This window comes from Aphelocoma coerulescens, chromosome 1A, assembly GCF_041296385.1.
Source record: "Aphelocoma coerulescens isolate FSJ_1873_10779 chromosome 1A, UR_Acoe_1.0, whole genome shotgun sequence".
NCBI lineage: Eukaryota > Metazoa > Chordata > Aves > Passeriformes > Corvidae > Aphelocoma > Aphelocoma coerulescens.
Window position 1 is genome coordinate 62,112,025 of NC_091014.1, and position 23,150 is coordinate 62,135,174.

At 38.5% G+C, this 23,150-nt stretch overlaps 1 protein-coding gene across 1 annotated transcript in view; it reads right to left on the reverse strand.

Annotated features, from left to right (window-relative positions):
• Nucleotides 1–16,425: 16,425 nt before the first annotated feature.
• MTPN (myotrophin) overlaps nt 16,426–23,150 on the reverse strand; it is a 30,789-nt gene continuing 24,064 nt past the window's right edge. The window contains exon 4 of the mRNA XM_069003129.1: nt 16,426–19,667. Within this exon, the coding sequence (XP_068859230.1) occupies nt 19,581–19,667 (87 nt within the window). The 3' untranslated portion in view covers nt 16,426–19,580. The remainder of the gene's footprint in view (nt 19,668–23,150) is intronic.

Consider the following 23,150-nt stretch of genomic DNA (forward strand, 5'->3'; position numbering starts at 1 on the left):
GTCCAACCCACTCCTTTGCCACAGCCCTGGTGCTGGCCATCAGGAGCCAGCAGTGTTGCTTGGCATCATCCTCAGAAAGTCAGACGTGTTCACAGGCTCAGATGCTCAGCAGCTTTACAGTCTTCTTCTCAATTTGCCATGCAAGCTCCAAAGAAGGGAGTAGGACCATGCAACCTGGGGCAGGAGAAGAAGAAGAATTATTGGAGCCCTAAAGAAGACTGTTTCATCATCAGAATCTGTCTCTTTCCATTTCAGTCTTTCATGATGTGTCCCAAAGATCCTAGGTGTGACTCAGAGATAAGGATCAGAATAAGGTCAAGGACACAGATAAGGTTACCCAGAATGGTTTGAAACTGGCTTTTAAGTCATTCTCAATTATTTAGTATTGCAACTGATGACAATGACTACCCTCCAAGGGACCTTGATCCACTAATCCAAAATGCAAAGCAAGGAGACAGCAAAATGAAACTGGTTACTTTTACATTTTTTCTTGCCATAGCTGTTTGCTCCACTGCTGCTTATTGCTAGAACTGGCTGAAATAAGTAGTGCTGAAATACATACAAAATAAGCTGTACTATTTCTAGCCACACCAAAAATACTTGGAAACCAAAGCTTAGAATGCAACTCTGTTCTCACTAAGTTCAGATGAAGATTAAAATCAGATTCAGCTTTTGGGAACTCTTACTGGTTCCCAAATGAAATTTCTAAACTTAATAAGGTTTGCTCATTTTCAGATATTCTACTCAAACCATGGCAGTGGTGAAACTTAATGAAAAGGTAACCCAGGATTCACCCTGTGTAGCATAATACATGGCACTGCAAATAATACAAATTCCTCTCCAGATCAAAACATGAGTTACTTTAAATGTGACATCACATGGTGTGGCTCTTGGGGCTGTCCCATGCAGGGCCAGAGCTGGGCTTTGATGATCCTTGTGTGTCCCTTCCAACTCAGAATATTCTGTGATTCTGTAATTCTGAAGGTTATTAACAGAGCCTAGTTGTTTTTTCTCACTTATATAACAGACTTGTAGAAATAAAATAAAATCTTGAAGCCAGCTTTTGTTTTCCTTATTTTGCTAATGTTGGGTATGAGAACACCCAGACCTTTTGGGAAGTATCCAAGACTTCTTTTGTCTACAGAAATTAAAAAACAAAAATTAATAATGAATTCCCTGATAGTTAGGGAAATAAATAAATAACAATACCAACATTCTTTTCAATATTGCACCTTTCTAAAAGCAAGAAATCCTAAAGCTGTGAGGTTTTCTAAGGTTTCCTCTAGTCTTCCCCTCCTCCGCACTTGTTTCTTTTATCTTAGTTATATCAAAAATGTCCATTTCAGTAGGCAGGAAAGTTTACCTTTCCCTAAAGCCTATTAACCAAGTGAGCCTTTCATCCTTGAGGTGTAGGAGGTCCCTTCTTCAGTTTCAGTATTATCTGATGTCTTCTAGTGCCCCCACAGAGGCCTTCTGCAAAGGCAAGCTAAATGTGTCCGAGTCAACAGGAAGCAAAAAACCTGGGATAAAAAAGGTGCCTGCAGTACCTTTGAACTTTTCTCTGTGTGTTTTCAAGAGAGCTCTCTAAACATGAAAAGGGCAAATCTCATAATAGCTGAAACAGAGCTTCAGAGCCTTAAGACATTCAATATCTCAGCATTAACTATTCATTATGAGGATATATGGATCAGTTCAATAAATGATGAAATAAGTTCTCGAGAAGCCAAACCAAGAATACTGGAAAGGAAACATTCTCTTACCCAGATCAGCCACAGACTCACACATTTTCTGTTGAAGACCAAAATGCTCTTAGCTCACTGAAGGCTGTATGTGTATATCTAGGGTCTCACAACCATTTTCCTCAGGTTATGGGAAATGGGTCTCCCATTTTTTCTCTTTTTAGTTCCTTTTTTTGGCCCTGTCTCTGATGATTGATCCTCATCTCCCTTGTCAGCCTCAGAATGAAAAGAATCTGTACTAAAAATGACACTGAGAGCTAGATGATTGAGATTGTTCACTGATGATTCAGATCAAACCATGTGTGGCATGGAACGTGTACACTAAAAACCTGCATTTTATCCCATCAAGAGATTACAGTTGTCACAGGTAAGTACAGCACAGCAGATCATTTTTCTAGGAAGGAATATGTTATAGCAGTGATTCTGTTAGGTGTTGAAACAAGTGTTTTATGCATTATCAGCTGACAAGCAAGGTGAGAAGATCCTTAAAATTAGGTACAGTTAAAAGCCCTGCAGAGCCAAAGCTTTATCCCACTTCCAGATATTCTTAGAGCTGTAATTATTTGTATTTCTCCCTTGTAACTTAATAAAAACCTAGTACATAGAGAAGAAAAAGTGTGGATTTGTTTGCAGAACAATAAAGTTTAGAATTAACTGATTTTTTTTGCAAGTACTGTTGAGATCACCTTTCTGATTACTTACAGGTCATCGTTTTCTCCCTAATAATGTAGGAATACCTCAAGGAAGTCACTTTTATGGTTGATATGCTTGTGTGTCTTGGAGTCCTTGGAGGTCATGATATTTATTTGTAAGCAGGGCTGCTTTTCAGGTTTTTATATTGCCTCAAACCTCCTGTAATGCTTGTACCTCACAGTACTGTGTTTTCTGCAGAGCCTGGGATTGCTGCAGTCTGCTGTGAGGACCAGGGTCTCCATCATGAGGCTTCTCCCAGTTGCCTGAAGAAGGCTGCACCCACTTGTGCCTGGTCAGACAGGCTGCACAGATCCCCACCACAGCAGTGCCCAGGTTGACCCCCAGTGCTGACCTGGGACAAGACCTTTGGGAAGCAATTGTACAACCCCTCAGACCAATCTCTGGTGACTGCAGGAGGAGGCAGGTGGCTGCTGCCAGTCAGGGCCCTTTGCCAAAGCCCTGTTCAATGGCTGAGCTACAAAAACAGGCTGCAGGAGGGGCCCTGGCCACTTGCAGTTGCAAAGTGCTGTTTAAAGTCATTGTTAGGGTTGTTTCACCTGTAAAATGGACAACCTAGGTTAAAGCTGGAAGTGTATGTTTGACCGACTCACTGAGACTTGCAATACGCCATCCCATTTACAAAGGATTGCTTGTCAGCTCTAGCAAGATTGTTCTCTAAATACCTGATTTTAGCCTGCATTTGACTTGAAAACCTAAAAGTACACCATCCTACAACTTCAGAAGAAAAACAAGGAAAATGAGGAAGAATCTTATGAAGTATTTCTTTTCCGTGTGCATGAATTCAAACTATAACTGAACGAAATATTAACACTCATGCAAAATGCAACATAGAACCTGAATTATTGCATGGTTCTAAGGAACCTCAGGAGATCTAGCCCAACCTCCCTGAGAAACTTTAAACCACAACCCATGTGGATGCAGCTTTGCATCCAGGAGGATGTGATGTCTGTGGACATATTTGGCCACTGAAGCTGATGAAGCAGACCTTGCCATACCAGGCCTTTTGCTGGTTTTGTGTGGGCTTTTTTTTTCTCAGGGTGATGGCTGGACTGATGGAAAGCATGGTTTTCCCACTGTGTTCACTCCTGCAGCATTTTTCTAGCATAGCACACTAATGGTCCTGATAATGTAGACATGGCCTGCAGCTAAAATTACCATCTGGTTTCACATTTAAAAAGTTCAAAGTTTGCATGCAGACCATGGTGCTTTCCTTTCATTTGCACATCATTTGCTACTAATAAAAAGACAATAACAACACTGGATTTGTACCTCAAGAACAAATGAATAATAGAAGATAAATTATCCTGAAATAGTTTTAGAAAGTCAGGGAATAGTAGCCTCATAGCAGAAAAGAAAAAGTCTTTTACAACCCCAAATGTGTTTATTAAGGGGTAAAACAATACCCCAGGCCATGTTACTTCAAATTAATGGGGCCTGTAAACACACATTTCTTGATATATCTTATTTGTATCTGCTGAAGTAATATAAAGCTGTGGCCAGAAGTGGTACTCTGCAGAGAAACCTCTGCTGAAGAAGCTGCAGAATTTTCATAATTTTAATTAACTAAAATGGATGGGGAAATCTCCAAAGCACATTGGCAAATGGTTTGTTTTTTATAAATGCCATTTTCCTGGGAATAAGGATCTATTAATCAGCAGTGCTACATCATGAAGGAAACTAAAACCTATTAAAAAAAAAAAAAAATCCTGTCTAGACCTGTACCACTAGAGAAACACAACCTAGCACTGTGGATACAGCTAAGTATGACAGTAGTGAAGAGGGGCTAGTGATGCCAGACATCATATCTGAGTGGGAATGGAAATAAAATTTACTTCTAGAAGCTGTTTTCACACCAGAGTACTAATACAGCCAGTGTGAACACACACACATACACAAAATAAAGTATTACACAGTGAAATTAATGAATTACATCAGCACGTAGCCTGTGCCTATGTAAGGCATCAGAACTGAACTGTGATCAATTGAACAGCTTTGTGTTTTTAACACTGTTCAACATCCAACATGGCCCTCAGAGACATTTTTGAAATATTTTTCAGGTGGTTTGCAATTTGTTTTTCATAGACTGAGCTGTCACAGTAGGACTCAGTAGGATTCTGCAGAGTAGTCAGTGTTAGAATCAATACAAACAGCTGCAGGTGATGTATCCTTGGAAGAAAGAAGAAAGAACACAACCCCACCTTCAAGATTTATAATTTTCTTTTTAAAATTCCAAGCTTTTATCACTTGTCTTTTTCCATAAGGTCTACAGAGAGGTTGCCTTCAACAAGCACAATAACTGAAAACATCTGAAGGCATCTATAAAGTACACCAAGTCACCCAGTTTCAGAGGATACCAAATCCAAAGTGAACCTTTAGAATGCCCAGAAAGACACTGAACTAATCATTCTCAATAGGAACTGAAAATGTGACAATCAATACAAATTGCATAAATATGTATCCCTTATATGCATTTTTTGTCAGGCGTGTATTTTAATGCTTTTTTAGAAAGTATATTTGGCTGCATTAAATATGTATACACCCCTCAAGAAGACGAAACTTCACAAAATTGCAGGCCTAGGAGTTTGGAAAAAGCATGTTGTTGCAAAGATTTACATGAGTAACCCCTTAAAAACAAACAAACAAACAACCCCTCAAAAAATCCCTCATCTCTGTTTTTACAAGCATTTAGTGATGGAGACTCCATAGACTTTTTCAGAAATCAGTTTCAGAAACTCACTATTTCTCAAGACCAGATTTCTCACTATAGTTTATACCTGTTTTTTTCTCATCTGCCACAGTCATGGAGAAAGATAGCTTCCCTTCCTCTTTGCAAGAGCGTTTTACATATCAGAAGGTCTGTTATTGCATGTTTTCAGGACCTTTGATCATTCTTGCTGCTTTCCTCTGCGTGAAGAGCGATCAGAGTTTATCCTACTGAAACTGAGGACTTCTGATCTCTCAGAACTGTTTGAAGTGGCAGCTGATGTCAAACATTAGCTTGCTATAAGCTGTTTAGCTGTTTGCATTGTATCATAGAACAGAGACACCAGTATTTGGCCAGGACTTCTGGACACCATTAAAGGGCCCTAAATAGATTTGGTAGCTGCAAGCCCCAGAGGAACTTGACTAAGGATTTGGAGACTGTGAATTTTCCTTCTATTTCTGTCCTTGACCACGGTGTTTTTAACTCCAAGTATCTGCTTCCTCTGTCAAAACTCCCACATGCAAATGGTGCACAAGAACCAGGCATTACTAATTTTATTTTTCAGCTGCTTGCCCATGCTGTCATTGTAGTGGGGAACTCTAGCAAAGTTTATACATTTACATTCCAAGTGTTTCTTCAAATTCTAAAGGACTGTCTACTGTATTCACAGACTGATGATAAGTAATTGAAACACAAGGCAGTCTGATGGCTTGTCACAGGCTGTTTGAAGTGTCAGCCTGCTGGAAACCTGGGATTTTCAGTTGCAATGCAATTCTGGAACATATTGCAGAGATACAAGTTCACTCCATTCCAGAGCCTGCAAAATTAATGATCTGTCCAAACTTAGTTTAGATGGAGATGAAGTCGTGCATTGAAGTTGCCTTAACAGCCACTGGTAATTTGTTGTTTGCTACAAGAGGCAGGGGCAGGGAATCAATTAATTCATTCAGGAAAGGAATCGATTGCTCCCCTAGGCATATGTTTACCCTTGTAAAGAGCAGTTTATAGGGTAGGATGCTTCACAAGGACTTTGGGGAAAACGAGAACTTTTAATTGCCTGACCACTTACATGTTTGGGATGCTCACATTCTCTTGCTTCCTTTGAAGACAGAGTCCAGAGCCCCCAAGGACTGTAAAGTCACAGGAGAATGACTGATTGGTAAGGAACTATGCTTTGTAAAATACTTGTCCACATCATTTCTTCTCTATTGCCCCTCACCCCTGGTAGCCAATTGATTTTAAATAGAGAAACTTCTAGATAGAAAATGTTTACGTTTTCCAAAGACTTTTTACAAAAAAAATCTCCCTTCACAAGAAGCTGTTGAAGAAATGTGGCAGTCAGCATGGCTAAAGTCATGGCACAGTTTAAAACTGGAGACAGAGAGAATTGGACATCAGTAGCCATTTCTCACTGCTGACAGAGGTTAATACTGGAGTGACCTAGGGACCAGCCTCAGGACTGGACTGAGGACATTCAATCCACGAATTAATGAATTGAAAGCCAAGGTGAACAGCAAGGTGACTATGTCCCCTTGATTATTCTAGATTCTTGTGGCCACTAAGGATTACAAGAAACTTTGGAAAGACCTAGCAAAGACCTGGGGAATGTGCCAGATGTGATGAATCCACCTCCTGATTAAGCATGTGATAACTACGTACAATTTTTGTCATTACTGTAAAGTAAGAAAGAAAAATTTACTTCTTCCCCCTAACAGCAGTTAAAATATTGTCCCAGGGTTATCATAGTTTTGTCATTGCTGTTAGGCTGCATTTTCTGCTATTTCAGCTCTCTTTAGGAGCAGGTGAGAAGCAGTGCTAACGCAGGAAAAGAGGTTGGGGCTCAACCCACGATGAGGAGCAGGGGGAAATCTGCTTTTTCAGCAGCATTTGTTATTTTAACTATTCCACCAAACTGCAGCACAAATGATTCGTCTGAAGAGCAAACAAAATAACAAAAAAATCAGCTCTCCTGAATCTAGAGGCAGCCACTTAATCATTTGGAGCATTATTCTTCTCAGCAGGGGAAAGCACTGAACAGCAATATTCTAGTGGCTGCCCCCTGTTTCTTTCTGTCCACTGTGTCTTTCTGTGGATATCTGTTACTCTCCCACCTCTGCTGCAACGACAGCAACCATTTGTAGAAGCCAGGACACCTCACATCACTTTACCTCACACCAGTTGCATAAGGATCCTTTACATCAGACCCTAACATGTTACCCTTTAAACAGATTTTCCTCACCCTCTGCTGTGGCTCGTGGAAGCTCATCAGCCAAGGCCTGCAAGACCATAGACTAAAAAGGTGTTTAGCAGAGCTCAAAGCAATCCTAGAGGTGACAGCTGTGAAAAATGCAGTCATTTGCAGCCACCCTGGACAGGCAGTCCTGTCACTGTGAGGTGGGAGACAGGGAGCTGCCTCAAGGACAGGACAGTGGCAGGAGCTTGTGCAGCTTTGTCACAGTGGATTAGCTCACCTTCAGCTGAACAGGTCTGTACTTCCCAACCTCCCCTGGGATTGCTTACTACAGGGTGGAAAGAGTTTAGTGCTTGTTTATTTTGTTGAAATACACATTTATCTTTGTTATTTGGGTATTAGGGATTACTGGCTTGGGTGAGTGGCTCTCAAACTTTTCTGTATAATCAAACCAGAAGAAAGTTTCACAAGTTCAAGCCAGATGTATATGAAAAAATAGAACGTGGTCATTCCCAAAGAGAAGACAGAGTCTGAAAGTGTAGAAAACCTGTGGAAAGTAGCTCTTGGTAATTATTGTTCGCTTATATACTGCCAATTTTAAATAGCTTTTGTATTTTAGGGGCTGCTGTGCATGCCTGTTTCAGGAAGAAACATTACAACTGCTTTCCTGTGCATTTTGCAATACTATATATTTCACAATGCCCTTTCAACTCAGCAGAATATAGTGGTTTTACAGTTCAAGATTAATTAATAGCACCATTTAGAAAGCAAATACTGAGCCAAAGAACTTCAAAGCTGCAACATTCACTTATTCAGCTTCCATGTATTTAAAATTGCAACTACAATAAAAGAAAAAAGGATAAACGAAAAAGCACAATTAATTCATTTGAAAAGATTATAATTAATATCTCAAGTTTGGACTGAATTCTTTTGCTCTCTCCAAAACTACAGCACAAAAAATCCCCTAAAATGTATCAACTTTTGTCTTACTATACTGAGTCAAAGCCCTCTGCAGCAGAAACTACTGCACTGTGTAAACCTGAGTTTGTTGGTGAATGCATTGCAACAGACACTCATTGCTTTCCTTTCCTGTAGACTTAAAACTCTTTCTCTTGCCCTGGCCACAAAGACAACTTTGCTGCAAGAATCATGGGGATGAGTGCTGACCATACTTTGTCATTTGTATTTTTTTACCTAGTTTTTTCAATGCACATTTTGCATTATTTTCTTCTTTATTATGTTACCTGTTAATTTCCTGGTTTCCCCAGTAACACTAAAAACGTGCTGCTTTGCCCCTCTTATGTATTACTTCTAGGGATGTTTTCTGCAGCATCACCTTGCAACGTGATTTCCTCCAAAACTCATCAATTCATAACCAAAAAGAAAGCAGTGGTTTGGACCCAGCTGCTTTGACAGCACAGCCACATGAATTGCATGGGACCCTGCACACTTCAGCTACCTGTTTTGTGTTTATTGAAAAGTCCTCCCCACTACTGGCTCCAGTTTAACCACATTTATTTTCCAGCCAAGTATCATTTCTTGACATGCAAGCAGGACAAACTCAGAGTTCTTCAACTTGGCAGCAATACCCTGGACAGCTGCACTCCACAGGTTAACTGTGCTTAAACTCATGAGTATTTCCTCCTTTTGATCATATCTTTCCACAGAGAAATCATAACTGGCAAGGTCAAACCAAATCTGACCAAGGAGGGACTTGCTAAATAACCACGAAACTGAGAGAGGCACAGATTTTCTGGGGTGTTAGTTTATTTATAGGTTGGAGAACCAGAAATCAACAAAATTCTCTTTTTCCCCCTCTCTACATACTTCTTGTATGAGTCTGAATTCCTTTGCTGCAAAAAATAACTTGTTGCAGGAATAACACTCAAAGTTCAATTTTATCTTTGCAAGAGCTAAAGGCCGCACATTAAAACACTGAAACTATTTAACACCCTCCCTAACATCTTCCCCTAATATTTCTCAAGTAAGGGAGGCACTGCATCTCCCAGAAGCAGAAAAGATCAAAGTTTTTGAGAAGGGCTGGCCTCCTGTAGACACTTGGCTCTGGATATCAATTAAAACAATGCCACACAGAAACATTTGCCTCCTGACAGGGTGGAAAACAGAGCAGATTGCCAAAACACAAACCTTCGAGGCTGAGTATCTCATATTTCTCTGATGTTGTCACATAACCTTGGGGAAACCTGTTATAAGATGCTACCAGTACTGGCATAGGTATCTAAACACCAATAAGAACTTCAATAAGTGGCAATTTTCAGTTTGGTGGACATGACACTGGTCTCCCAACTATCTCAGGCAGGAACACAAAGTCATTTTTTCTGTTGTTTTGTTTGTTGGTTGGTTGGGTTTTTTCTTTTTTTTTTTTTTTTTTTTACTATGTTGGATTTTTTTGAGAGGGAAGGGTAGGAGGTTGTTTGTTTGTTTTGCATTTGGAAAGGAAGTGGCAGAATACCAAGGTTATTTTCATACCAGCTTTTCATATTTCTTACCAGCTGCCTCTGAAACCCAAGTACAATCATTTGATTCCTCATTACAAAGAAAGTGTTTGGATTAAATAGCCCTAAATTCTTCAATTCTCAAGGGGAAATTCTTATATGTTAGGTACCAATTGTGGTAACAATGATGTCTGATGTGATCCATTTATGTAGCATCCAGCTGTTAGGGAAGTTTCATCAGTTCTTATTCTTATACTAACTCTGTCAAAGATCTAATGTAACAATTTTTAAGCACAAATTTTTATCAAAGTCCAGGAATCAGGGCAAGTCCTACCTCTTATTACCTGGTGATCAATAGTCCATGAGTAAGATAAATTACCCTCTTTCTTCCTAAAATGAAAGAACAGTAATTAAAGGGAAAAAAATCTACTTCTGTGCTAGATGTTACTCTGCCTGTTTAGATATACAGAATTTCCCCCCAGGCAACAAGGGATTATTCTATTTTAATCAAAGAACATACACAACATAACTCCCAGCTTTAAAACAGAGAACAGACACAGAATAATGAATTCATCTACCATTATAGGTAGATGAATTTGTGAACACAGGGAGAAAAGCTGACTGAATTCCTCATTATGGCAAAAGAAACCCTGAAAAATAATCCCAACTGCTGATAACATATGAAAAAGTGACATTTCTTACTACTAAGCTGTCAAAAAATAGATATAGTATAATTTCAAAGCCTCTGCAAGACAAGCTTTCTATTTCCTCTTAGTCAGATACTTTACAAAGTTTAATCCCTTACTAGATATTAGCCTTTAGCACTGCTCCACTTACACTAAATAAAACTTAAAAAGAAATTTGCTACCCTCTCAGTGTGCATCCACAGTGATTTCTTAATGGAATTGCTGGCAAGAGTGACTAAGGCAGCTTTACACTGGGGGGTTTGGCCATGGGCTTTTGAACAGTGGGACACAGAACATTTGAACAAACATTCCAAATCCTCAGAAGAGGACTGAGACGTGACCCAGCCATAGGTGCTTCCTAGCACATGTACCTACAACCTGGCAGTGGTTTGAACACTTCCATGGGAGAGGATCCAGTAGGATAGGCTTTTTTATCCACAGGAAGTTTTCACCAGGCACATAAGCTCTTTCAAATCAGCGTTTCCTCACTTTGGTATGTTGTCACCACACAAAAAGAAAAACAATCTGGTTGAAACCTTTTTTAAAAGGTGACAGCTTTCTGCTCAGATGGCCATGAAATTATTGATGGGTTTTCCCAGTCAGCAGTGCATTTGGAGGTCCACAACGTGTCACAGCTGCTCTCCGGAGTGAAAAGGCTTGTGCGTGCAGCAGGCAGCTCTGCACTGACACGTGCCTCTGCTTCACAGCAAAGCTCCAGTGCAATAAACCAGCATTTTCCAGTCCAAACAGCTGAGGAGCAAGGGACACCTAAGATCTTGTGGAAAAAGAAAAAAAAAAAAAAAGTAATAACACCCAATTCACAGAGAACATGTTTCATCTATCATCTTGGAGCAGGAAGGCAATAAAAACACGTTCCGCATGAACACACGCAAGGGTTACCAAACATTTTAACTCAAAAATATTTATAACAAAACACAACAATTTTTAATTAGATTATATCTCACATATATGCACACAAAAATCTTACTCATTAAATTACCAAGTGCTCAGGGAAACAGGCTGATGTGTTGAACACAGAACCTGAATGCAATACACCTTTCTTTGCCTTAACAAGTACTGCCCTCCAACCCCCCAGCCAGAAGCTCAGATGTTTATGAACTTGGTTTATAATTGTTATTGAAAAGTGTTTTGTCTGCAATAGAAACTGTGAAGAAATCAGCCTGAAATAGAAACTGGTCTATGAAAAACTACTCAGTCACGATGGGATTTTACTTTCTATCCTTCACTTGTCTGCCTTGTTCATTGGTGCAATATTTTAAAATCCTGCAAAGCCCAACTTCAGCTCCTCTTGGGCTCCTGTGTTTGTCTTTTTACCCTTCTGCCTTGCAGCTGGCCTTTCAAATCCCAATCTTTAATCAAAAATGTCTGTTTCTGAGTCATCCTTCTATCAAAAATATCCAATCTTTGAGGGCTGCACTTGCCCAGGTATAATCTGAATTATGCTATATTACAACTAACACAAACATTAGGAATCACAAGGCCAACTGCAGCATAAAGATCTGGAGGATAGTAACATCTGTATATATATATATATATCAAATATATATATATAGTTACATATACTGTAATAGTAACATCTCCTATTTCTTCCAGCAGTATGATGTATTGACCACCAACAGTTCAGTAAGATAAATTCAGTACCTTGCAGGTTTCAGAAAACTATCTTCCTGCAAAGGTTGAAACAAAATACAGTCATTTGCATCACTCCTACCAACCTGTAGCATTACCACAGAACTGCTTGGGTTGGAAGGGACCTTAAAGATCTTCTAATCCCAACTACCTGCCATGGGCAGGGACACCTTGCACTAGAAATTAGGAGAGAGGCAGTCAAAAGGACCTCAAGAACCCGAACAACAGGCAAGTTAAACCACTTCTGTCACATCCACATTGCTTCAGGGTAGCACCAAGGATCTCTGTGGCACAACTGACATTACTGTATTTTGCAAACATTTTATCTCCTAGGAGCTTTGGAAAAAAACCACAACAAAACCACCCCCCTCGCCCCACCCCCAAACAAGGAGAAGGTAAATCATGGTGTTCCAACCCTGCAACAACTCTGAGTACCCCTGATGTGAAGAAAAGCAGTAAGGAGATAAAGCATCTGAGCTCTTTATAAAAAAGGTACAAACTACTATCATGTTTAAAGTGGAGAATATGCCTGTAGTAGAAAGAAGCTATGACGGAAAAAACCCCTCTCATTTACTTAATTTCTCCTCAGTCCTTCCTCCAGTGGTTTTAATTCTTCCTTTCCTGTTATAGATGACAGATAGCCTTAGATGGAGTTTTTTCTAGTAACATCTACTAAAAGTTCTCTGCCTGCTTTAAAGGCACTCATTAAAAAGGGAAAACTGTGGTGGGGGGCGGGGGTAAAGCACAGCTTTTGGCAGCTGTGCATTCAGGAGGGATAGGTAAAGATGAGAGAATGGTAAAAGGTGTCACAGGCCAGCTCTGGCACACTGAGAACAAATGCTTTTGACAGAATGTGATCTTTCGAAACCACTCAGGGAGGTTTGGGTGGTAATTTATAGCACATTTCACTCTCTGTACATCTCTCTAAACCTCACCTCTACCAGTAAAAAAAATTTTCAATCTCAGCCTCTGAGCTTTGTAAATTTGGAACAAGGGAATTCTTTTTTCCCCAAAACAACTATCTGTTAAGTAACTGGCAGTTACTTTTTTTTTTTTAAAGCTTAAAGAAAGAATGGCCAATAAAGATTCAGCTTTTTATAGTGACAGCACACCTCCTTATTAAGTTTACAGGTTATGCAGCCTCATTGTTGAAGGTTGAGTCTATTTTCTTTCAAGTTACTGTTTAATGTGGCTTTGTAAATATTTAAATGTATAGCTACCTTCAGCAATTTCATTAATTTGTAATTTTAGGTCTTGTTCTTACGTTTGAAGCCTCTGACACTAGAAATTGGCATGTGCTTCCTCTGTCTGTGTCATCTCTCTCTAAACAAGCTCTTCTGTGCTTCTGAGAACATTACTGACATTGACTGCAAATTGCACTAAGAAACTTTAAGGTGTATCAAGACCTCAGAGATCATCCCTTCCATCAGCTTACAGCCCAGGTGCACAAAAGAGAAGGAAAAGGAGTTTTCCTGTTGACAAGTGAAGTACAGAGAAGTTTCTGCATAGTCACAAAACAAATCTGCTGCTGTTGTATTGACCCCAGGTCTAGTGGCATCTCAGCAGTATCTCAAAAACTGGTCCAGATTGATCTAAATGTAGATGTGGGTATGAGGTGCAGCACTAGCTTTTCACAGCAATTTGTCAGAAGTGACAGTGTGAGGTGTCCTTCAGCACAACTGTTCTTAAAGAACAGATACACACAAATACAGGCTGATTTTTTTTTGGTCAAAATAATGTAGAAGATAAATTTCTGTTGTAAAAGGTAAGATGAATGCTTTATGCAAAGGAGCAATGAAAAAAAAAGCCTTCAAAAGTAATGTTGCTTTAGGAAGCTTCCTAAAGCACATGCAAGACCAAGCCCAGCAAAATATATACAAATAAGAAGAATAAACTTTGGGAAAGACTTCTGGAGCTTAACATCAGAACTTATTTGCCACAGATCTGTTTTGGCAGCTGAACTGAGAACTTGGCAATAACCAACCAACCAACAAGCTATTTTATGTCAATCAAACAGATCTATAGGTTTTCCACTGGAATAAATAATAGAAGAAAAAAACCAAAAAACAAACAGTGGCTGGACCTTGTCACAAGATGCTGCCACTCTTACATAAAAGGCTACAAATCTTAATTAAAAGTGTATTTCAAAAGGAAAAAGGAAGCATAATTTCACTTCCATGAAGAGTTATATACTTTTAAAGACTTCCCACCTCCAAATACTTTTCAGACAAAATAGTTAAAGCCATTGATCCAAACTAGATCTCATTTCTTTTGAGACAAAAGTTTTAGTTGAACAAACTGAATGTTCTTCCAAATGTAATGAGGAATTACTTTGATTTAGAGGAAAAATAATAAGAAACACACAGAAAGAGATGTTTCAGAGGTAAATTATTTAATATATGCACAAAAATTGAGCTCATTGGTCAAGAAAATATTTTTGAGACTGAGTTTTGGACCCTTCAAATTTATGCTCAGCTTGAGACAACTGAAATAAATTTTCCTTTGATTAATTTTAACTTTGATAAATGGATTGAGACATGCAGCCTGTTGTGGGTTTGGCACACTGTCCTGCCTCTTAACTTTAATGGCCACGAGATGAACCTCAGTGCATGAAAGCCTCTATTCATAATTTCAAAATGTTGCAAAATGATGTAGTAAACAAGAACTGACCAAAAAGTACAGAAGAATCCTGCATTCTGTGGCAGCCTGCAGTGCACTCAACCCAGAGACATTCAGGACATGGGAGAGTGGAGAGGTGCACTCAGGTGTTTTTCAAACTCCCCTTGAAGAGTCAAGACTTGAGACTCCAGGACTTCCATTTAAAAGAAGGTTCTCCAAAGCAACATTAGATCACAATAGCAAGCAATGGTATTTAAATGCAACACTTCCAAGTTTAAAATTATTATAAACACTGTTCTGACTGCTAAGGTGGAGAGAGAGGAACTGCTCCTAGGAAAAAATGCCCATTCACTTCCCAAGCAGACAAAAATTACATGGGTTTGAAGACTCTGAAAGCACTGCATGAAACCAAGGGCTTTTCAAACACTCATCTTACTAAGTTTATGGCATAGCTTAGTTGGAAGCTGTTGCCAGATGTCAGATCATGAATACAAAAAAAATATTTTGAGGAGAGTGCTGAGAGTATAGTTTTTTCCAAACTGAGAGAAACAATCAAGTGGTGCAATTGAAAAATTCTTTTTCCTGGGCCAACATCCTTTTGGAAGGGAGATGGGAAACCATTTTCTTTCAAAAGATCAGCCATAGAGAAATAATGAAAAGGAAGAGTCTTTACATGCACAGATGAATTTGGTTTGCCAATCACTGAGGAATGTGAGTGAAAGAAATCTGTGTTTTAAACTGAGAATACCTCCTCCTACAGAAAAAACTGTCCATTAAAAAAAAAAAAATCCAAAAGCCACACCAAAAACCCCCACAAAATGAAGAACCAGTAATATGAACACAGGAACTGAAGCCCACACACATCAGTGGCCATTACTCCATTTGAATGGCTTTGGCATTCATAGTGAACACACACTTGTGCTCTCCAATATTTGCCTGAAAGGTTGTGTATGTAGCAACAGAAGTTCTGTAAACTTTTCCAAGTTCAGCAGAGAAAAATTTAATTTATTTTTTGATATTTATAGGTCTGCTACTTTGACACATCTTCCTGTACTTTTCTTTATAACTGTCTACTTTAAAATAAATCATATCAAACACTTCAGGCAATTAGATCCAAATCTCTACTGACAAGCAAAGTTATAAAAGGAAGTTCTGACAAAGTCACTGTAAAGATGTCATGAGAATAATGAATAAACATTTCTATACAATTTTATTTATACTTCAGCTGTGATTTCTGTTAATAACTGTTTTCAATTTCTTTGATGAAGTAAAGGAGAAAGAAAATTGCTTCAGTCTTCACAGGTAATAGGAGAAACATTCCTCTCTTTACAGATTGTCTCTTAGAATTTAACATGAACAGAAGATCTTCATCATTATGCATTACCATTTAAGCAGGAGAAGCAGACTACAAGACCACAAAAATAATCAAAACCCCTTTTAAATGGATGTAATTTAACCCCCCCCCCAAACAAACAACCACAAAGAACATTATATATTTAGTTTTCAAAGCAGCTTCCATTCCACATTTCATTGCTTATAAGCAGCTGAACACTTTAATCACTGTACATGTGAGCTTAGATACCTTTCAGGCAAATAAAAAGTTGTAGCCCGAGGTTAATAAAACACAGGAGCAAAAAGGGAAATAAAACTCTACATTCTCAGATCGCACAATTCAATTCAAGTTTATTCCATTCATTCTTGCAACACAAACTTAAAAATACAGTATCATTTAGCATTCTGATGTCTATGAACCATGATAATGATGAACCCAACTGTGTCAAAACAGTTAACAATGGTGAAAAGAGAAAGTCAAATATCAAAATGCACAGAGCACTAAATTTTCTTCTGTCACTGCGTAGAAAGATGATTGTTTATCCATTTACAAAATATAATTAAGACAAGTTCATTTTGAAATTTTGCATGCAACACTGCAATTGCTTGACCTAGGACACTCTATTCTTACCAGCCTCTTCTACAAATAATCAATGTTCCATTTAACTATTGTACTCCTTTTCTCATTTGCTCCCTGTAATAAAAAGGGAGCAGAGGGTACAAAATCCAAAATATAGTTAACTTTTTAACTTATTCAGCACAAATTTCAAAGGAAAAGGTTTAAGAACAGAGTGGATTTCCAAGTATATGCAATTCCAGTCTGACAAAGTATTTAAATTCTGTTTATAGAATGAAAAATAATTTACAGTTTGGTATTTTTATCTAGTTAGGACCTACTCAAAGATAGAGGAAGCCACCCATTATTTTTTCCACAAAATAGCTAACAAGAAAGAAACAAATTAACAAGCCCAGTCTCTAGACAATTACAAATGCATAAGCTTTTATTTTAACTTTTTTCTTTTTTTCTTTTAAATCCTGGGCAAAAATTATTAAACACCTGTTATGTAGTGCAAAAAGCAGAAAAGTATTTCTTCTTTATAAGCCAAACATTAAATGCCATCTTTTTAACTATCTCAAAAGGCAGCTTGGGTATATATTACAGCCAAATTAACACTTGACTCACTGAAGTCTGTTTGCTTCTTTTTTTCCCCCCAGGGTGAAGTAAGAAAAAATAAGGTGTCCCCAAAATTGTAGAAAAAGGGAGGCAAAATCGCCTCAGTGAATCACCAGAAGAGTTAGTACAAAGATGATGTTTCTTTGCTCACTTAAATGAGAGTTAAAGGGAAGGCAGGAAAGACTACAGAAGAAAAAAAAAAAAAAACCAACAAAAATACAAAACCACTATGGCCAGACAACGTGACACTAATCAACACAAAAAACTTGAATAATCAAGTTCTCCACATAAAAACAGATTGCAGTTTTCTAGACTAGTATTTGAATAGCTAAGTATTTAATAGCATAATATGGAGGCAAATTGATGCCAAAGATTGTTACTTTCATAGCTGAATAAAGAGTTAAACCTATAGTCTGTGTTCACACTATTACAATGACATGACAATCCAGCACTGATCAGAGATAAGATTAAAGAGTCCTCTTATAAATAGTTATTAAAAGCACTGTTCACCAAATATTCTTGTTCTTTTATCAGCAGTTCACCAATTGATTTATCACTGATTTCCAACCCTTCTGTTCTTCCTTGCCACCCATCTCCAAGAAAAGGAGTAATTGCACTGTACAGTTTATGGCCAGAGTTGATTGTTTTCTCCATTGCTTTTCTTATGGTATGTGTAGATGTAAATCAGTTCCTGCTCTCATTTTACACTCTAAATGCAATGCTTTTCATAGCTGAGACATTCAATCCTAATATGCAACATTATTCAAGTAAAACTAAGTCTCCATTAAATACGAGTGGCAGTCGCCAGTCTACTTCTATATATCCACTCAATTTCAACAGTGATATCAAACAATATCAGCTACTTTTGTTTAAGAATTCACCATGAGTCATTATATACATTTGTGTTTCTGTATTGTGTTTGTTACCAGAAAGTTTGAAATCTGTATTCCAAAAGAGAGAAAGATGTATAGTTTGTGGTATAGAACCTGTTACTCAGTTTTAGGTGAACCAGCAGTCTAATGAAAACTTTCAGGATGAAAGCCAGAAGCTCAGACATTCCTGAGGACCACAAGATGTGACAAGAGTGTCTACAACATCATTAAATACCTTCCCATGAATGATCAAGACTGCCATACTTACTGGTATAGTAAATCTTATCTAAAAGTCAATGGTTAATGTGGTATGGTCACACTGGGAATTTCCAGAACAAGCCTCATGCCTTAATGGAATTTAAGAGGTTCATCCATTCAACAATGAAACACTGATCTGAAGATACGCACAATTAAAAAAATTCTGTAGTAGTTAGAGCAAGTTAAGACTTCTGCTTGTACATCTTCCTGCTTCTACATCTGAACTTAGAAAGGTTCCATGTTTACCAGAAAAGTTTAGCAACAATATTCACCTGATATGAATGTCTAAGTAATTATTGTTCATTTTCCACATTTGACTTGATTATCCTTGTGTACCAAAGAGCCTGGAGCTTTCACACATGTCTAGGAATTTTATGCTAACGTGGCGAGTAAAGAAATTTCATCTTACATTCCTATTGGAAAAAAACTACAGTGAAATTTTGACCTCTCTCTCAAAAGCAGTTACTTAAAATGTCTGTCCTGGACTAGAACAAATATGGGATAGAAAGACTTCAAATTCAAGCATCCAAAAGTACCTTGGCAGATATTATGGAGTGTAACACCATCATGCCTCAACTGGTCTTTCTTGGTTTGCTCAAGAGTCAGAAAACATTAGTGTGACATCCAATTAGTCAATATAAAGAACAGCTCCAATAACTAGTATCAAAAGTCCTCAAAACTGCAACAGAAGCTTTAGGCAGAAGAACAAAGCTACCCACTGAGAGAGAAGAGAGAAGAGCAACCCAGCCATCTATATTACTACACTTCAGATTATGGCAGACACTAAGAGCATGGGACTATTGTCTCCTTCACAATTAGTTTCAGGTACATAGCACAGTACTTCCATCTAAAGGAAGTACTTCCATCCATCTAAAAAAATCTTAGTACTAATCTAGGAGGCTTACAAGCCAAAAATTCAGGAGCAAGGTCTGTCTTCCTTCTTCCATTTTCACTAGAAACGGGGAGATTGTGCACTGGAAAGAAGTCCTAGAGGGACACTGTTCATAATAGTTTTCAACCCTCTCTGACCAGATTATCTTTGATACAAGCCCCTAACTAGTCTGATTCATAAAGAATTTCCCTCCCCCCAAAGTATTTAGCTGAAGAAGCTGGAAGATGCAAAGAGTGACAGACAGGCAGCAGTGTGAGGCCACAGGAGAGACATTTAAGATATCAGTCCATCCATCACTGAAGAAGAGTCTTGATTGCCTGGTTGTCAGTGGCTTCAAAGGCAGTTAGTCCATCTGGGCCTTTCACAGTCTTATCAGCACCCTGCAAAGACAATGAGAAGGACTGTCAATTCATAAAGCCAGGCTGCATCAGTACAAAGTGTGTCAAAAGTTACGTACCTTACATAATTATATTGATTACATACAGCTTTTTACTCTAGTGCCTTGTTTTCATTCAGAAACCAACTGGACAGGATTTATATACAGAACTATTCAGCATGCAGCTAATCTGCATTTCCAACTTTGTCATTTAAAATAAGGGAAAAAGCCACATAACTTTTGTTACACAGCAAATTGCAAGTTCAACAGATTATCAGTTAATCTTAGAAACAGATGGATTTTTTGTTTCCAGCAACTACTCCTACAAAAGCAAAAATTCAGTGTTACACACTTCTACAAAAGCTATGGTGCAAGAAGCTCTCACATGCTGAATTAGACAGGTGACACCTGGAAGAGCTGATTTACTAACAAATCATACTATATTTGTTCTAGATCATAAAACAGCCCCACTCATCAAGGATTGTGCTTCTCTTTCATTCTAAAAAAAAAAGTCCCTATTGATACACCAGAAACACCACCACAAAATCATTCCAAGTCCAAAACTGCTCAGGTTTCTTTTGAAAGAGTGATGTGTACACCTAAAATGCAACAAAACAGAACAGGGAGGCAACAGGAGAATGGAAGATAATGAACCAAGTGGATAAATTGAAGAATTAGAATAAACTAGTGCAAGTAAGCACAAGCACAGTGCCAGAATTATGGGAGGACAACAAAAGGAGGGAAACAGAGTGATTACCTAGTCACATTTGCTTTGAGCACTGTGTAATCATATTCATAAAAGGGAAAACACAGACTAAACTGTAAATAAGGTAGCTAAATAAGGGGACAAAAGTTATTAGAGCTCACAGGACTGATTTCAGAACAACTCTGCAACATGATATGCAAATCCCACTTGAAAATATGTGTAGTTGCTCTATCAAATGACAGGAAAAGCACTGTGGGTGCACACACACTTTGTCAAAAGTGTGTACAGCAGAGGGTTGTCTTCAGTTTATGCATAAGCTCTCTGTAGAGTAAGTACAAATCCCTTCTCAATTACAAGGAAGATTGTCAGTATTAGGGACACCCAATAGTTTAAGAACATAATGGACCTAGAATTTCCATAGCTCCTTTACTGATTAAACACACAAAGCCCCATGAACTTCCATACATAATACCATGTCTGTTCCCAAGATGACTCTCACTTTCCTAAACTTTTCTAACAGTCTAATAAACTGGATCTGATACCACTGTGATGTTCTACTAATACTACTTTTCACAATGTAGGATATCTCCCTCTCTGAAACTTGTACGCTCTTTGCTTGCATATACTCAACATGTCATTCCAAAAAGATGGCTTTGCAGTGTTTTTTAAGGCAGCATTGGCAGTCTTCTGGTCTACTGGCCAAACTGACCCTCTTGGAGCTGTTCACCTTCCTTGTGGCCCCTAGAGACACTCAGTGCAAGGTATGCACTGAGTTCACACCAGTGACAGGAGCAGTTGTAGGATCACACCTATATCACTTGGCTCAATGTACAAGGATGTTGCAGTTCTTTGGGATATGAACGTGAGCTGAATCAGCCCGTCCCCAACAAGTGACAATTTGGTCACTGCAAACACATGCTTGGGCTGAAACCATGGGAACACTGCTTGTGAAACACTTATTTTTCCCCTAAAATAATCCCTGAGAGATTTAAGAGGTATTCAACACTTATAATCTTAGTTGTCCAGGGAAAAGAAAAGCAACTAAGAGTACAAATGGCTTCTTTTGCAAATGTTATTTCTACTGCTTAGATAGCACTCAGATTAGAATCTATGTGGAAAACAAGGCTTCAAAGCTGTTCCTTGATGTTAAGCTCAGAAAATCTTGACTTGAAGAAAAATGGAGCTATGCAGTAACTGACCTGACAGAGTTTAAAGAACTTTAGGTTACAAAACTCTCCATCAATGTACCAGCATTTAGGGTACAAAAGATAACTGTTAACTGAGGTAACTTTGAAGTATAAAGAGAGCTTTTAATTAAAACATAGGACTGCTCTCCCCCCTCAGAAAAATACTTCAGAAAAGTTATTGACATGCAAGACCTGAGTTTCTAAAACAGCTTTACTGAATGTAGGATAAGAGGGCCATGAATACCCAAGGAGAACACCATTTATTAAACTCAGTGCTAATAAATTAAGAAAATGGCCCATTAGCTAGACAGAAAGATTCCTTCCTACATTCAATAAAAAGAGAAGGAAACAATAAAGGTCAGGTCAAGAGGACTTTAATTTGCAGAAGTACAACACTGCCTGGAAGCAACTTTAATAAAAATCTCATAAAAGTACAATGATTCCACAGTATTCTCTGCTTTCCCAAAGTAAAAAGTTACTAATATTGGTGTTATGTTCCACTCTGAAAATACACATACATAAATAAATATAAACCCCCTCTCCTTGGCAGGGTAATAACAAACAAGAATGCTTGCCCATTTAAGCCACCAGGCAAAGCACAAATGTTAAACAAGCTCTGAGAGCCACACAGGAGCCACTTGGCTCCAGATGCAGTTCTGCAAAAAACCCAGAGCAACAAACACAGAACCCACGATGGGAGCTGAGCTCCCACCAAACTGGGCAACCACCACTGGGGGCACTTAACGAAGCTGGGAGGAGAGTGGTTTACACAGCAAGCAGCAAACTGCTAAAAAGAGTTGCCAGATGACACAACAGAGGCAGATATCTTCTTGCTCAAAAAGCACATAGATGAATTCATGGACAACAAATCTGTCAATGCTTCTGAAGAGGGGACAGATGTGCACACCTCCAAAATCCCCAGCAGAGCAACCATGAACGAAGGGAATGAGTGAGCAGACGTGGTCATACTCACAACTCTTCCTTTTGCCACTGTCAGAGAAGAAAAAGCTGCTCAACTGCCCAACTCACCAGGATATTTCTTGTAACACGTTTTTTAGTAGAAAGCAGAAATCGAATTGCATTAGATACTTTACAAAGGCAGAACTATTTTGGAAGTTAACAAATGGGTGAACTTTGTTGCATCTTATGCAACAAACCCCATCCTCCATTAGAAGCTTTCAAACTGTTAATTGTCTATTTAAACATATTGGTTTCTCCTACACTAAAAACCCACAACTTTTTACACTACAAATCAAATATCAGATTATTAAAGAAAAACATGCATCAGTGCTTGGAAGATTTCTTGAAATACTCCTCCTTCTCCTCCCTCTCAATAGCTCAGGAGTCTCACATGAAAGGTTTAAAAACATCCCCACAGTCCATACACCATAGAAAGCAATGGAGAATGGTGGCTTAGTAACTGGGAAGAACATTAAACAGTCAGTAATTTTTAGGTCTTTCAGTAAGGGTTGAATCCTGATTGCCCTGTATCTGCTATCAAAGAACATATGACTATGGTACACACAAGGCATGACATGTTTAAACAAGGGTCATAAAATAATAACTGTGTTAAGAGCCAGAACAACCTCTACAT